At 35.9% G+C, this 17,301-nt stretch overlaps 1 protein-coding gene across 1 annotated transcript in view; it reads right to left on the reverse strand.

Annotated features, from left to right (window-relative positions):
- The window catches only part of ITFG1 (integrin alpha FG-GAP repeat containing 1), a 343,424-nt gene that overhangs the window by 303,863 nt on the left and 22,260 nt on the right, over positions 1-17,301 (reverse strand). Inside the window, exon 6 of the mRNA XM_060651941.3 lies at positions 2,508-2,602. Coding sequence (XP_060507924.1) covers positions 2,508-2,602 — 95 coding nt within the window. The remainder of the gene's footprint in view (positions 1-2,507; positions 2,603-17,301) is intronic.

Raw genomic sequence — 17,301 nt, forward strand, 5'->3', positions numbered from 1 at the left:
AAATAAGAATTACCATATGGTCCAGCAATTCTACTTCCAAAGCAACTGAAAGGTTTTCTAAGAGACGTTTTTGTGCATTCATGTTTATAGCAGTATTATTCACAACAGCTAAAACATGGAAGTAACCCAAATGTCCATGAATGGATGAACGAATCAGCAAAATGTGGGATATAATATACACATTATTCATAATTATCCGTTATGAGTAATAATGAAGTATTCAGCTTTAAAGAGGAAGGAAATTGTGACATATGCCATAACATGGATGAACTTTGAGGACATTATGCTAAGTGAAGTTAAGTCAGTCACAAAATAATACTGTATGATTTCACTCATTTGATGTACTTAGGAGTAGTCAAAATCAGAGCCAGGACATAGAACAGGTGTTGTTAGAGGGTGAAGAAAGGGAATGAGCATTGCTTAATGAGTGCACAGTTTCACTTTTATAAAATGAAAAGAGTTACATTGTAGGTCAACATTATGAGTGTATTTAATACTTCTGAACTGTATATTTAAAAATGGTTAAGATGGCAAATTTTATGAGTATTAGAACACATTAAAAATATTTGGAAAAAAAATGGGGAGAAGGGGGAAAAAAATCCAGCATTTAACCTGCCTGTCTCAACTGTACCTCAGGTGACTAAAGAGCTAATGATGGAAGTTGCCTTTTTTATAAAATAGAAAATTCCAAATAATATACATATGAATGATAGGGTGCCACAATTTTGTTAACGCCTATTGAAATAATGGACATGACCATAAATATCAACAGCTGCTGACACTATTAGGAGAGCATTATAATGAATGGTCCATGCCGAGGAAAACTGAAGCCACTGATCAACCTTAACATCACAAAAGAGACAAAAGGTAAATCACCTACCTCTTAATGAACTGAAAGAAATAGCAATACTACCTAGGAAGTATTCTTGATAACAACAACCACAAAAAAAAAAAGCCCAATTCTGATCAAGACTCCAAATTTAACTACTTGTTACTGGTTTTGAAGAAATACAGGGGACAGAGTCACATGCTAACCCCATGGGGATAAGAACTGGCAAAATCCAGAGTTTGAGACATCCTACAATACAAATAATGTTTTTATGTACCTTGCTTAGCTCCCAATTTGATAAAAAACATTTAGGAGATAACTGGGGCATTTTGAATAGTGAGTATTTGATATTAAGAAATTATTAATTTTTTTAGGTCTGAAAATGATCTTGTTAAAAATAAAGAAGTCCTAATCATTTAGAGATACAGATTAAAATATTTACAAATGAAATGAAACAACATTCAGGATTCCCTTTGAAATTACCTGGGTAGCAGGGGCTTGTGGATGGTTGTAATAATGAATTGAGTATAGCCACACACTGATAATTATTGAAGCTAAGAGATAATTGCCTATATCATATTATTCTACTTTTGTATGTTTAGAATTTTCCACAGGGCACCTGGGTGGCTCGGTTAGTTAAGTGACTCTTGGTTTCAGCTCTGGTCATGATCTCATAGTCTGGGTTCGAGCCCCACGTTGGGCTCTATGCTGACAGTGCAGAGCCTGCTTGGGATACTCTCTCTCCCTCCCTCGCTCTGCCCCTCCCCTACTTGCTTGTGCACACGTGCTCTCTCTCTCTTTCTCTCTCTCAAAATAAACTTAAAAAAAAAAAAGAATTTTGCATAATAAAAAGTTGTAAAAAGCCTTTGAAAATTTTAAATTCATAAGCTAAATATTTTCTTATGATTAAATTTAGAGCATTTATCAATAATTTTTTTAATTTTTAATTTTTATTTATTTTTACTTTTTTTGAGAGGGCACATGTACATGGGGAAGGGGTAAAGGGAGAGGGAGAGACAGAATCTTAAGCAGTTCCACGCTCAGCATGGAGCCTGAAGTGGGGCTCAATCTCACAACAGTGAGATCATAACCTGAGTTGAAATCAAGAGGCAGATGTTTAACCAACTGAGCCACCGGGTAGTACCCCTAGTCAATAATTTTTCAATTAAAGGGAAAGAAACAGGTGTCTAACTTATGAATTCGTTATAAGTGGAGAATCCAAAAATAACAAGTAAAGATTCATTTATTATATTTAGTACTTTTAACGTGTATTCAGTATCATTAACTTCCTTATAACCTTGTAACATTTTGGTTTTTACATTCAATTCAACAGGATTTTTTTTTTTTTTTTTTTTTTTTTTTTTTTTGAGAGAAAGAGAGGGTGCAAGTGAGCTAGGGGCAGCGAGAGACAGAGGGAGAATCCCACAAGGGGCAGAGAGAGGGAGAGAGGGGGGAGAGAGAGAGAAGTCAGGGTCACCTGGGGCTCGTTTTACCTGAAGCAGGGCTTGAGCTCAACCAGTGTGGGACTTGAACTCATGACGTGAGCTGAACCCAGAAGTTTAACGACTGAGCCACCCAGGCGCCCTCAATAGGAAATTATTACTAAGAAAAGAGTAAATAAAATCTCATAATTCTTTGGCAGTTCTAAAGAAATATTTTACATTTATGTGCAACTTACCTGCTGTAAAATCTGCAGTCAGATCAATAAATGAATGAGAATGTGGAATTCGCATTTTACTTTTAGTGGTCAACGCAGGATGCCATGACAAATTCCTAAAAAAAAAAATAATTTTCTTAAGGCAAACATCAAATAAGCATTGTTTTAAAACAGAAAAATCTCCGGGGCGCCTGGGTGGCTCAGTCGGTTAAGCGTCCGACTTCGGCTCAGGTCTGATCTCACTGTTGGTGAGTTTAAGCCCTGCATCAGGCTCTGTGCTGATAGCTCAGAGCCTGGAACCTGCTTCAGATTCTGTGTCTCCCTCTCTCTCTCTCTGTGACCCTCTCCTGCTCACACTCTCTCTCTCTGTCTGTCTGTCTCTCTCTCAAAAGTAAATAAACATTAAAAATAAATAAATAAATAAATAAGTAAATAAACAGAAAAATCTTTGCCTGTAAGATATTTTAAAAATTTATTGATTTTTGTTGAGATATTTCTCACACCATAAAATTCACTCTTTTAGAGTATCCAATTCAGCAGTTTTTAGTACAGTTTGCAACCATCACCACTAATGACTTTGAAAACATTTCATCACCTCAAAAAGAAACCCTGTATCCATTAGTTGCTTCCCATTCTCTTTTCCTTCCTGCCCTTGGCAACCAGTAATTTGCTTTCTATCACCTTGGATTTCCCTATTCTGGATATTACATATAAATGGAATCATAGAAAATGTGACCTTTTGTGTCTGGTTTCTTTCACTTAGTATGCTAATTTCAGGTTCATCCGTGTTGTAGCATGTGTCAGTACTTCAGTACTTTAATGGCTGAATAATATTTCACTGTATGGCTACATTTTTTTATTTATCCATTTTTCTGTTGATGGACATTTGACTTGTTTCCACTCTTGGCTATTATAAATAATGGGGTAATGAATATTTCATGTACAAGTTTTTTTTTTTTTTTAACATTTATTTATTTATTTTTGAGACAGAGAGAGACAGAGCATGAACGGGGGAGGGTCAGAGAGAGAGGGAGACACAGAATCAGAAACAGGCTCCAGGCTCTGAGCTGTCAGCACAGAGCCTGATGCGGGGCTCGAACTCACAGACTGTGAGATCATGACCTGAGCTGAAGTCGGACGCTTAACCGACTAAGCCACCCAGGCGCCCCAATGTATAAGTTTTTATGTGGACATATGTTTTAAGTTTTTTTGGGTATATAACTAAGAATTGCTGGATCACATGGTAATTGTATGCTTAACTGTTTGAAGAACCATCAAACTGTTTTCTTACCAAGTGGCTTCACCATATTGTTTTTAACTAGCAATGTCAGAGGGTTCCAACATCTACATCTCTTTATCAACATTTATTATTTATTGTCCTTTTGTTTTATTATAGCTATGCTAGAGGGTGCGTATCTCATGGTTTTGATTTGTATTTTCCTGGTGGTTAATGATGTTGAGCATGTTTTTATGTGTGTATTGGCCATTTGATCCTCTTCTTTGGAGAAAGGTCTATTCAAATCCTTTGCCTATTTTCAAATTAGATTATTAAATATAATGTTTTATTTTTGAGTTGTAAGAGTTCTCACACTCTGCACATTGTCTTCTTACTTTCTTGATAGTGTCCTGTGATACACAGAAGTTTTAATTTTCATGAATCCAGTTCATCCTATTTTTTCTTTTTATTGTTCTTATGCTGTCATATCTAAGAATCCATTTCAAAATCCAAGTTCATAAAGATTTAGCCCCACGCTTTCTCCTGATAATTTTATAATTTAACTCTTATATTTGTCTTTGATTCTTTTAATTATAAAAAAGTGATTTAATATTATCATGGATCTTTTTTCAAGACACTTTAGAATGATAATGATTACCTTTTATGAATATTAATCCCAACATTTTGAGCCAAGCAAAAGAATAAATTTAAAACCTTACCTCACACCATATATCAAAAATTAACTCAAAATGCATCAAAGTGCTGAAACTATAAAACTCTTGAATGAAAGCATGGGAAAATGTTCATGACCTTGGATTTGGAAATGATTTTTTAAATATAACACCAAAAAAGGGGCACCTGGGTGGCTCAGCTGGTTAAGCACCAACTTCAGATCAGGTCATGATCTCATGGTTTGTGAGTTTGAGCCTCACATCAGGCTTGCTGCTGTCAGCAAGTCAGTGCAGAGCCCACTTCAGATCCTCTGCCACTCTCTCTCTGCCCCTCCCCCATGTGCACTCTCCCAATAAATATTTAAAAAAAAAAAAAAAAAAAAAAACCATCTTTAAATATAACACCAAAGAAGAAATAGATGAATTAAGTTAATCAAAATTAAAAACCTTTGTACATCAGAGGATACTATCAGGGAACTGAAAAGACAATTTCATAGAATGGGAAAAAATACTTGCAAATATCTTACCTCTGATAAAGATCTAATATCTAGACTATATTCAGAACTTTTACAACTCAATAATAAAAACCTGATTAAAAAATGGGCAAAGGACTAGATATTTCTCCTAAGAATATACACAAATAGCTACTAAGCATGTCAAAAGATGCTCACCATCATTAGTCATTAAGAAATTGTAAAAGAAGACCATAAGGAGAAACCACTTCACAATCACTATGATCGCCAAGAATCAAAAGCCAAGTTAAGTGTTGGGGATGAGTTGAAGAAATAGGAAATCTCATATACTGTTGGTGGGAATATAAAATGGTGCATTAGTTGTGGAAAACAGTTTGGAAACAGTGTGGAAAACAGTTCTTCAAAAAGTTCTTTCAAAAAGTGGAACACAGAGTTAACACAATCGCATTTCTACACTTGGGTATATACCCAAAACAATGGAAGACAGGTATTCAAACAAATACTAGTACATGAATGCCTATTCACAAAAACCTGGAAATAACCTAAATGTCCACCAATGGATGAATGAATAAACAAAATACCATCTATTCATACAATAGAAATATTATTCAGTCAGAGGCATTTGGGTGGCTCAGTCGGTTAAGTGTTTGACTTGGGCTCAGGTCATGATCTCACGGTTCATGAGTTTGAGCCCTGCATTGGGCTCTCTGCTATCAGCACAGAGCCTGCTTCTGATCTTCTGTCTTCCTCTCTCTCTGTCCTTCCTCTGCTCTCTCAAAAATAAACATTAAAAAAATATTATTCAGTGATAAAAAAAACTAAAGTACTGATACATGGTACAACATGAATGAACCGTTAACACATTATGCTATGTGAAAGAAGCCAGACACAAAAGGTCACATCCTGTAAGATTTCACTTAGATAGAGAGAAAGTAGATTCGTGGTTGCCAAGGACTGGGTGGGGGGGAGGGAAAATGATTGCTTAATTGGTACAGGGTTCCCTTTCAGAATGATGAAAAGCTACTGGAAGTAGGTGATGGTTGTAAAACATTGTAAATATACTAAATATCATTAAATTGTATACTTCATATAGCTAATTATAGGTTATATAAATTTTATTTCATTATAAAAAAAAAGTACATACTTTTCATATATTCCTCATCCAGTTTCCCCTAATACAACCATAGAATAATTATAAAACCATGAAGGTTACACTAGTAGACTGTTATGAACTATAGAAGAAGTTTAAATAAAATAATTTCTCTATTCCTCATCAGAACACACTCCAGTGTCAAAGGGATTCCCATTTATGAAGGCCCCACTTTACTTTTCTTAGTGGTATCTGTGTACACTTTTCTCTACTAATAGCATGTTTTAAGATGCAAGCTCCTCTGGATATCCTGATTCAGAAATATTTCTATCTATATCACCTAACCAGGACATGGCTCCCAAGTAGTGGCTGAAATGAATCATGGTCCAAACAGCAAATAACTTGCTGGACTACATTATACTTTCAAGTAGCATCACCTATTCTTCTCTACCTCTAGTAAGAACATGCTACTTTTAAAAAAAATAATATGTTCCAGTGAAATATGGAAGCACAGATGTCATCTCCAAAGATAAATTTAAGGCTAAGTAAGTCCAAATTAATTGTCAACATAGCATCCAATTGACTGGAGAGCAAACAAGGTTTATTTGAATTTGGTTTTGATGTATTGGGAAAGCAGAGAGAAAAAATTGACTAATTTGCTCTTGGCAGGTGGAATCTGGGAGAAAGAATAACAATCATCAGGAGAATATTCTCCCTACACAAAGGGTCTAAGTTCCACAAACAGTAACCTCTTCCCTATAGCCTTCTTCCACATTTTTTAGCATACAGTAGGTCTCATCTGTTAACTAAACAAGACAGTAAAAACAAAACTAAGCAATGTTCGTATACCTTGATTTTATTTTTTAACCCAAATCCCATAATAAAAGGTTATGGCAATAAAATATTAAAATAAAGTGAGAAATCATATTCAGCATTAGCATTCATGTCATGTTCTTTTTTCACACTACACAACATGAGAAATGCCTAAAATAATTTCAATCAAGTCCAATTTAATAATGGCTGGTTCATTTCTTTTTAAGATAGACCATTTATTCATAAGTTCTTTAAATTCTAAGCATTGAAGTATTTTCAATTACTAACAAAATAATCAGATGCAGGTTAGAGAAATTCTACAAGTTTAACCCAAAGTCATTTCAGAAGAGTTTCCTAATGTTCTCAACAAGTTTGTAATTACAGGCCAAAAGTAAATTAAAAAACACAAGCTTCTATAGAATTGAGCTCAATAAAGTTAATCATGTGGTTGTTTTTAATTACTACCTGAGAAATTATCGATCTCATTCCCTAAAGAATTTTTTATAGGTATGCTTTGAAATTAATTACCATTAGAATTTTTGGAAAACTTCAACTAACTCCTAGAAACTACTTGACAAAAATGTACATTTCAAATAAAGATTCCAGAAGAGTGATAAAGCAAAAATTATGAAGTGGCAGACTATAGGCCCAATTCAACATGAAAATGTGTTTTATTTAGCTCACACATTGTTTTAAATATTCTGAATTCACTGGTAAAGCTTAAATTTAAAAAATCAGATTTCACATAAAAATCTGGATTTCCAGCTTCTCTTGAAATACCTGGTCAGGTAACCAACTAGCTCTTTTTAGACAGATCTATAGTGTTTATGGGCAGGTGAAGTCCCAACCTTCTCAAACTGCTTCGCTCACTTTGGTTTCCTTCTGGGTCCCCTTAGACATTTGAGTTGCAACTCGTAACAAAATACTAATTGTAATCTTGCTTTCTGGAACATTTCAAATCAATAGTCAAGGTCTTCAGAGTATTTTAAGTTTTATACTTGTTGCCTATACTCTGTTAATTTACAGTAATGTCTCTTAAAAGGCAGTTAACTTGATCCTTATACTTTATATATATATTGTATATATATTATATATTGTGTATATAAATATATACTATATTTATATATTGTGGGGGGAGAAGGGAAGAGCTATTATTTCTTTTTGTGGAGCACTGTAAGATGGCTGAAAATTTAATGTACATACAGTTGTAAATCAGAATTCAATTGTTTAAAAATTTACAGTTGAAAATAAAACTAATCTCTCCCTACTTTTACTGTTGTTCTTTGTGTGTATCACTTTTTCAATAAGAAGCAACAGATACCATCTTTAGAAGCAACTATGTTCATATAAACTATAATCTTCTCATATACGTGCTCAACTTCATTTGAAAGTGAAGGTCACAAATACAAACTGTTCTGATTACAAAGGAAGAAACAGCAGAGATGATAAAATGGGCAGTTCTGAACCATGCTGAGTCTATTTGTTGACATTTCTTGACCTCTGTAGAAAATTCCAATTATTAGCTCCCTACCAACCCCACAGGAAATATAATTATGTCAAGGTGTTCTAATTTGTGGGCACCATTACCCTTAATAACAAAGAATAGCATTTATCAAAAGATGAATTTAAATGCAATTAATGTCAGCTGTAGCTTTTGGTTGCCTATGGTAACCGCTCTTTGAAATGACTGGTAATCCACCCACTTTTCAATGATCAGTCTATACTGAATTATCATTATTTTAGATAACCAGATAGAAGCAGTTACCAGGAAATGGGTCTTAGCATGCCTCATGAAGCTCCCTAGTTCTTTAGTCCAGTGGTCTTCAAACATTTTTGCTAAGATAGGCTCCAAAGTAATTTTTAAAAACCATGTATGCCTTCACACATTCAAGTGCATTTTTAAAAAATGTAATCTAAATATTTCCATCAGTTTAAATAGCTATAAATATGTAACTTTCAAATCCATTAGAATTATTGAGATTTTAAAATATACTTAATTTCACTTAGCATCACACTCTCCAGTTCCATCCACGTTGCTAGAGAACAAACTGAGGGTTGATGGGGGGTGGGAGGGAGGGCAGGGTGGGTGATGGGTATTGAGGAGGGCACCTTTTGGGATGAGCACTGGGTGTTGTATGGAAACCAATTTGACAGTAAATTTCATATATTAAAAAATAAAAAAAATATAAAATAAAAAAAAAAATATACTTAAAAAAATTTTTTTTAAGTTTTATATATTTATTTTGAGAGAGAGAGAGAGAGAGAGCATGAGCAGGGGAGGTGGAGAGAGAGAATACCAAGTAGACTCCACACTGTCAGTGTGGAGCCCTGATGTGGGGCCTGAACTTATGAACCATGAGATCATGACCTGAGCTGAAAATAGGAGTTGGACGCTCAATCGATTAAGCCACTCAGGAGCTCCTAAAATAATTATTCTTTTTTTTTTTTAAATTTTTTTTTTTAACGTTTATTTTTTGAGACAGAGAGAGACAGAGCATGAACGGGGGAGGGGCAGAGAGAGAGGGAGACACAGAACCGGAAGCAGGCTCTGATGGCCCAGAGCCTGACGGGGGGCTTGAACTCACGGACCGCGAGATCGTGACCTGAGCTGAAGTCGGGCGCTTAACCGACTGAGCCACCCAGGCGCCCCTAAAATAATTATTCTTAAAAGTATATTTGTGGAATATAAATACCATACTGAATTTTTGTTCACCATCATCCACACACACAAAAATCACATGAAAAAGACGGCGTGAAAAATTGGGGGAGGAGTACCCTAAACTCACCTCATCCCACATACACAACTAGATAACACTCACATTAGTGTAAATAACCCAGGAAACAATCCAAAGATTGGCAGAACTCCAAAATTAAATATAGAGAAGTGGCCACATCTAAGAAGATAGGAAATGCAGAGACACTGTGGGGAGCCAAAAGGACCCACAGGACTGTTCACAGGAGGGAGAGATACTGTAGGGAGACAAACAGACTCTCACAACAGGAAGTTCCCACAGAGAAGAAGAATCTCCCTAACATTTGGCTTTGAAAACCAGAAGGGCCAAATTTCATGAGTTCTTACAACCAGCAGGATTAAAACTTGAAACCTCAAAAATTAGAGTCTCTACTCCAGGGGAACTGGGAAGGCAAGAGAAAACTGAGTCACTGCCCTTAAAAACACGGCACAATAAACAGCTTGAGGAGATACAACACAGAAGCAGCAGTTTGAAAAGTGCCAGGGTCATATAGAAGGGAGATTTGTTTATACTAATTTCAGAGTGTATGCTGGAGGGGCAGGCCTCCGTGGGAGACTTCTCTGGGAACAAAGAGGATGGCAGGTGCCATTTCCCTCTCCTACTTCCCAGCATAAATACATGTCCACCTGCGGGAACTGGTGCAGTGCCAATACTCTCGATCTAACTTGCTTATACCACAAGTCCTGCTCCCACAGGTCCCTTCTCCCAGAGGACCCACACAAACCTTGCTAACACTGCACACCTGCCCCCACATACTTTGTGGATCTGTTCCCTCCAAACCAGGTGGCCTCAGTACTGGTGACTGCAGCTTCCCTCCTGCAAAGGACCTGCCTGCAAACCTCTCAAAAACTGCAGGTCCTACTCCAACACACTTTGCAGATCCACACCCTCAGATACTCTCTTGGCCAGTGCACACCCAAAACAACCAAAGGCCTGGTAGTGTGCAAGCAGTCCTGCCCAAAGTCAGAACAACTCCAAAGTAACTTCTGCCTCAGAAAGGGGGAAAGATAATCCCACACACACCAGTCAGATTAGGGAGCCAGCAGTGGGCTGGAGAGAGACAGCTGGTCTGTGTGCAGTCCCAGCCCACCAATCAAAGCTTCTTAGGGGAGGACACAGGGATGGCATCCTGCAGTTTGGTGTTACTGCACCTCTGACAAATGCCTGGTCTGACTAAACTAGTAACACAGGGACCAAACACTGCCCACAACAGACCAACAGAGCCATTGCCTGGACTGAAGGCAAAAGTGGCTCAGCCACAAAAGCAGGGCAAAGGCAACACAAATAGGAGAAATTCCTGAAGTGCTAGGTTCTGGTGAACAGGGGACACTACATGACCTCTTCCTCATAAGGACACAACTTTCAAGAGCAAGAGATGTAGCTAACTTTGCTAACATATAGAAACAGACTGGAGATTTAGGCAAAATGAGAAGAGAGAGGAATATGTCCTGAATGAAAGAACAAGACAAATCACAGCAAGACACCTAAGCAAAACAGAGATAAGTAATATGACTGATAGAGAATTTAAACTAATGATCATAAAGATACTCATTGGGTTTAAGAGTGGAGGACCTCAATGAGAACCTAAACAAAGAGACAGAAACCATGAAAAAGAACCAATCAGACTCAATAACTGAAATTAAAAATATACTAGAAGTAATCAATAGTAGAGTAGAGGAAGCAGAAGACCAGATCAGCAACTTGGAGGACTGAGTAATGGAAAGCAAGCAAACTGAACAGGAGAGAGGGAAAAAGATAATACAAAATGAGAATAGACTTAGGGAACTCAGCAACAACCATCAAATGTACTAACATTCCCATTATAGGGATCCCAGAAGAAGAAAAGAGAGAATAGGGGGCAGAAATTTTATCTGAATAAATAGCTGAAAACTTCCCAAATGTGGGGGAAGAAAACATATTCAGACTCAGAAGGCACAGAGATCTCCCAACAAACAAACCCAAAGAGGTCCACACCATGACATAATATTAAAATGACAAAAAGTAGTTAGGGGGAATTTTAAAAGCAGAACGAGAAAAAGAAAACAGTTACAGAGGAAACCCCATAAAGCTATCAGCTCATTTTTCAACAGAAACTTTGCAGGCCACAGAGAATGGCATGATATATTCAAAGTACTGAATGGAAAAATCTTCGGCCAAGAATGCAACAAGACTACCATTCAGGATAGAAGGACAGATAAAAAGTTTCTCAAAGTTAAGGAATTCATGACCATTAAACCAGCCCCACAAGAGATCTTTAAGGGGACTCTTTGAATAGAAAGGATAGAATATAAGTAATAGCAAGAAAAGTAGGAAGCACAAAAGCAGAAAAATAAGTATATTGTAAAAATCAGTCAAGGGATTCACAAAATAAAAGGGAGTAAAGCATACTTTACCACATACCTAAAATGTGGGGGGGGGGGGGGCTGAGGAGCAAACAATGGTTCAAACTTAAGTGAGCACCAGCTTAATATAGACTGCTATATGCAGAAGATGTTACATACAAAGCAAATGGTAACCACAAATCAAAAACCAGAAAAAAGATTTACAAAAAATAAAGGGAAAGGAATCTAAGCATACCACTAAAGAAAGCCAACTAGCCATGAGAGAAAAGAGCAAGAGAGGAAAGGAGATAACTATAAAAACAACCATAAAACAAGGAATAAAATGGCAACTAAGTACATAACTATCAATAATTACTTTGAATGTAAGTGGACTTGACACTCCAATCAAAAGACATAGGGTGAGGGGCGCCTGGGTGGTTCAGTCGGTTAAGCGTCTGACTTTGGCTCAGGTCATGATCTCAAGGTTCATGACTTTGAGCCCCGCATCGGGCTCTGTCCTGACAGCTTGGAGCCTGAAGCCTGCTTCGGATTCTGTGTCTCCTTCTCTTTCTGCCCCTCCCCTGTTCATCCTCTGTCTTTCTCTGTCTCTCAATAATAAATAAATGTTAAAAATAATTTAAAAAGCCAATATTCCTGATGAACATAGATGCAAAAATTCTCAATAAAATATAAGCAAATTGAGTCAAGACAATACATGAAAAAATCCACCAAAAAACTCCACCAAAAAACTGCCAGAACTGTAACACAAATTCAGTAAAGTTGCAGGATACAAAATCTACACACAGAAATCTTTGCATTTCTACATACCAATAATGAAGCAGCAGAAAGAGAAATGAATGAATCTATCCCATTTACAACAGCACCAAAAACCCTAAGATACGTAGGAATAAACCTACACAAAGAGTTAAAGACCTGTACCGTCTACACAACATTCATGAAAGAAAACTGAAGGTTACACAAAGAAATGAAAAGAGACATTCTATGCTTATAGATCAGAAGAACAAATACTGTTAAAATGTCTATACTACCCAGAACAATCTACACATTTAATGTAATCCCTATCAAACTAGCAACAACATTTTTCACAGAGCTAGAGCAAACAATCCTAAAATTTGTATGGAACCACAAAAGACCCTAAATAACCAACGCAAAAGCAAAGCTGGAGGAGGCATCACAATTCTGCACTTCAAGTTATATTACAAAGCTGTGGTAATCAAAACAGTCTGTACTGGCACAAAAACAGACACAGGTCAGTAGAACAGAAGAAAAAAACACAGAAATGAACCCACAACTATATGGTCAATTAATCTTCAACAAAGCAAAAAGGAATATCCAAGTCTCTTCAACAAATGATGTTAGGAAAACTGGAAAGCAACATGCAAAAGAATGAAACTGGACCACTTACTTACACCATACACAAAAATAAATTCAAAGGATTAAAGACCTAAATGTGAAACCTGAAACTATAAAAATCCTAGAGATAACTTCTTTGATATCAGCCATACAAACTTCTTTCTAGATACATCTCCTGAGTCAAGGGAAGCAAAAGCAAAAGTAAACTATTGGGACTTCATCAAAATAAAAAGCTTCTACACAGTGAAGGAAACAATCAACAAAACCAACATGCCTATGGAATGGGAGAAGATATTTGCAAATGACATATTTGTTAAACGGTTACTATCCAAAATATATACAGAATTTATACAACTCAATACTCAAAAAATAATAATCCAACTAAAAATGGACAAAAGACAAGAGTACACATATTTCCAACAACATACACATGAAAAAGTGCTCTACATCACTGATTACCAGGGAAATAAAATCAAAGCTACAATGAGATATCACCTCAAACCTGTCAGAATGGCAAAATCAACAACACAAGAAACAACAGGTGTTGGCAAAGATGTGGAAAAAGGGGGACTCTCTTGCACTGTTGGTGGGAATGCAAGCCAGTGCATCCTGGGAAAACACTATGGAAGTTCCTCAAAAAGTTAAAAATACAACTACCCCATGATCCAGCAATTGCACTACTAGCTATTTACCCAAAGTATATACAACTATTAATTCAAAGGGATACATACATCCCCATGTATAGTAGCATTATGTACAATAGCAAATTATGGGAACAGCCCAAATGTCTGTCAACTGATGAATGGATAAAGAAGATGTGGTATGTATATACAATAGAATATTACCCATAAAAAGAACAGAATCTTGTCATTTGAAACAATATGGATGGAGCTAGAGAGTATTAGGCTAAGTGAAGTAAGTCAGAGACAAGTACCATATGATTTCACTCAGATGTGGCATTTAAGAAACAACAAAAAAGCAAAGGGGAAAAAAAAAAAAAGAGAAGGAGGCAAACCAAGAAACAGACTCTTAAGTATACAGAACAAACTGATGGTCACCAGAAGGGAGCTGGGTGAGGGAATGGGTTAAATAGATGATGGGGAATAAGGAGTGCACTTGTTGTGATGAGCACTGGGTGATGTATGGAATCATTGAATCACTATATTGTATACCTAAAATTAATATTATACTTTAGGGTAACTAACTGGAATTTAAATAAAAACTTAAAATGAGTGAGAGAACTACAGATCAATATTCTCTGATGAACATAGATGCAAACATCTTCAACAAAATATTAGCAAACTGAATCCAAGAACATATTAAAAAAATCATCTACCACAATCAAGTGTGGGATGCAAGAGGAGTTCAACATTGGCAATATCACAATAAGAGAAAGGATAAAAACTATATGATCATTTCAATAGCTGTGGAAAAAGCATTTGACAAGGTACATTTATTCATGATAAAAAACCTCAACTGAGTAGGTTTAGAGGGAACATATTTTAATATAATAAAGGCCATATAGGAAAAACCCACAGCTAACATCCTATTCAATGGTGAAAAACTGACAGCTTTTCCCCTAAGATTAGGAACAAGACAAGCTGTTCACCACTTTTATTCAACATAGCAATAGTAGTCCTAGCCACAGCAATCAGACTATGTTTATGAATAAAAGGCATCCAAAGCAGTAGGGAAGAAGTAAAACTTTCTCTATTTGCAAATGACGTGATACTATACATAGAAAAAAATGCCTAGACTAGAATTGATAAATCAACTCAGTAAGGTCACGGGATACAAAATCAATACACAGAAATCTGTTGTACGTCTATATACTAATAATGGAGCAGCAGAAAGATAAATTGGGAAATTAGGAAAACAATCCAAATTACAATTGCACCAAAAATAATAAAATACCTAGGAATAAACTTAATCAAGGACGTGAAAGACCTGTACTCTGAAAACTATAAAACATGATGAAAGAAATTAAAGACAACACAAATAAAAGATAGTTCATGTTAATGGATTGGAAGGACCAATATGATTATAAAGTCCATACTACCCAAAGCACCCTACACACTTCAGGCAATCCCTATGAAAATACCAACAGCATTTTTCACAGAAGTATTGACAAAAATGTGGAGAAAAAGGAACCATTGTGTACTGCTGCTAAGAATGCAACAGGTGCAGCCACTATGGAAAAGAGTATGGAGGTTCCTCAAAAAATTAAAATAGAACTACCCGTAATCGTACTAGTGGGTACTCAAAGAATACAAAACCACTAATTTGAAAAGATATAGACACCCCCAGATTTGTTGCAGAATTATTTATAATGGTGAAATTATGGAAGCAGCCAGTGTGCCCATTGATAGATGAATGGATAAAGATGTGGTATATTTATATAATAGATTATTCAGCCTTAAAAAAGAATGAAATCTTGCCTACTGCAACAACATGGATGAAACTAGAGTGTAATACTAAACAAAATTAAGTCAATCAGAGAAAGACAAATACATGATTTCAGTTACATGTGGAATTTAAGAAACAAACCAAAGAAAAAAGGAAAGAATAAATTAAAAAATCCAGACTCTTAAACATAAAAAATAAACTGACGGTTACCAGAGGGGGATGGAGGATGGGTGCAACAGGTGAAAAGAGATTACATTTTTTTTAAATGTTTATTTTTGAAAGAGAGAGAGAGAGAGAGAGAGAGAGACAGACAGACAGACAGATCCCGAGTGAGGGAGGGGCAGAGAGAGAAAGACACAGAATCTGAAGCAGGCTCCAAGCTCTGAGCTGTCAGCATAGAGCCCGAAGTGAGGCTCAAACCCATGAACCGCAAGATCATGACTTGAGCCGAAGTCGGATGCTTAACCCACTGAGCCACCTAGGCACCCTGATTACAATTATCTTGATGAGCTCTGAATATAGAATTGTCGAATCATTATACTATATACTTGAAACTAATAAAACACTGTGTGTTAACTATAGTAGACTTAAAAAAAATATATGAGAATGAGGTCTTCTTTAATTATACATCTTTCCCTTTATCCTTGACTTTGTAATTCTATTCCATCTCTTAGAGAACTTTATCATGAACCAAAATGTTTTCATATCTGAAGCAATTTTATTGGTCACTATATCTATCATACATCTATGAAGAAATGTATGTCTACAAATTGATAAACAAATTAAAATTGGTATTTAAGTTGGTTTTGTTTATATATCCAAGTATTAAAAGAGATCTCTTTGCAGTTGAATTATTTTAACTATTAGTGTACAACTGATGAAAACACCTATTATATAGTTTGATAATTTATTAAGCAAAATGTCAAAATTTTATTAGAAATGCATTTTTTGAAGAGATGACCAGGACTTTAAAATACATTATTCATCCTTATAATAATATGACGTTACTAGAATGAGACAGTAGTCAGTATAAAGTCTATTCCTACTCTTCATCTTTATAGATATAAATGCTAAGAAATCTCGTTCATAAAGTTTTAAAACATCTCCCCGAAGATGATTCTTATTTAGGTATGGTAAAAATATTGAGACTATATATTTTTAAAATATTAGACATACTTTATAAATAGATATTGAAATATTTATAGATTAAAAATATCTTGGCTGTGGGTAGAAGAGAGAAATGAGGGGAAGATGTGAAAGAAAAAAGACAGACTAAGTGTTGATAAATAAGTGTAACTGCCTGACAGGTACATTATAAGCAAATTAATTGTCCCATTCTCTGTACCTTGCATACCTTTAAAATTTTCCATAATAAAAGTAAAAAACAAATTAGAACTGCTGAATTAATTCATTCTATTTATGGAGAATGTCTGCCGTATAATCCAATCAGCAAAGCCAGTTCTCACTGCCAAATGAATGTCATTTTCCATCAGAGTCTGACTTCAGTTTTTCAATTCAAATACATATGGGGGCGTCTGAGTGGTTCAGTCACTTAAGCATTTGACTTCGGTTCAGGTCATGATCTCATAGTTTGTGAGTTTGAGCCCGTGTCGGGTGAACTCGAGCCCAAGTTGGGTGAGCACAAGTGCCATGTCAGGTGAGTCCCGCGTCCCTTTCCCTTTCCCTCTCTCTTTCTCT

Source organism: Panthera onca, chromosome E2 (genome assembly GCF_046562875.1).
Source record: "Panthera onca isolate mPanOnc1 chromosome E2, mPanOnc1 haplotype 2, whole genome shotgun sequence".
NCBI classification, from domain to species: domain Eukaryota; kingdom Metazoa; phylum Chordata; class Mammalia; order Carnivora; family Felidae; genus Panthera; species Panthera onca.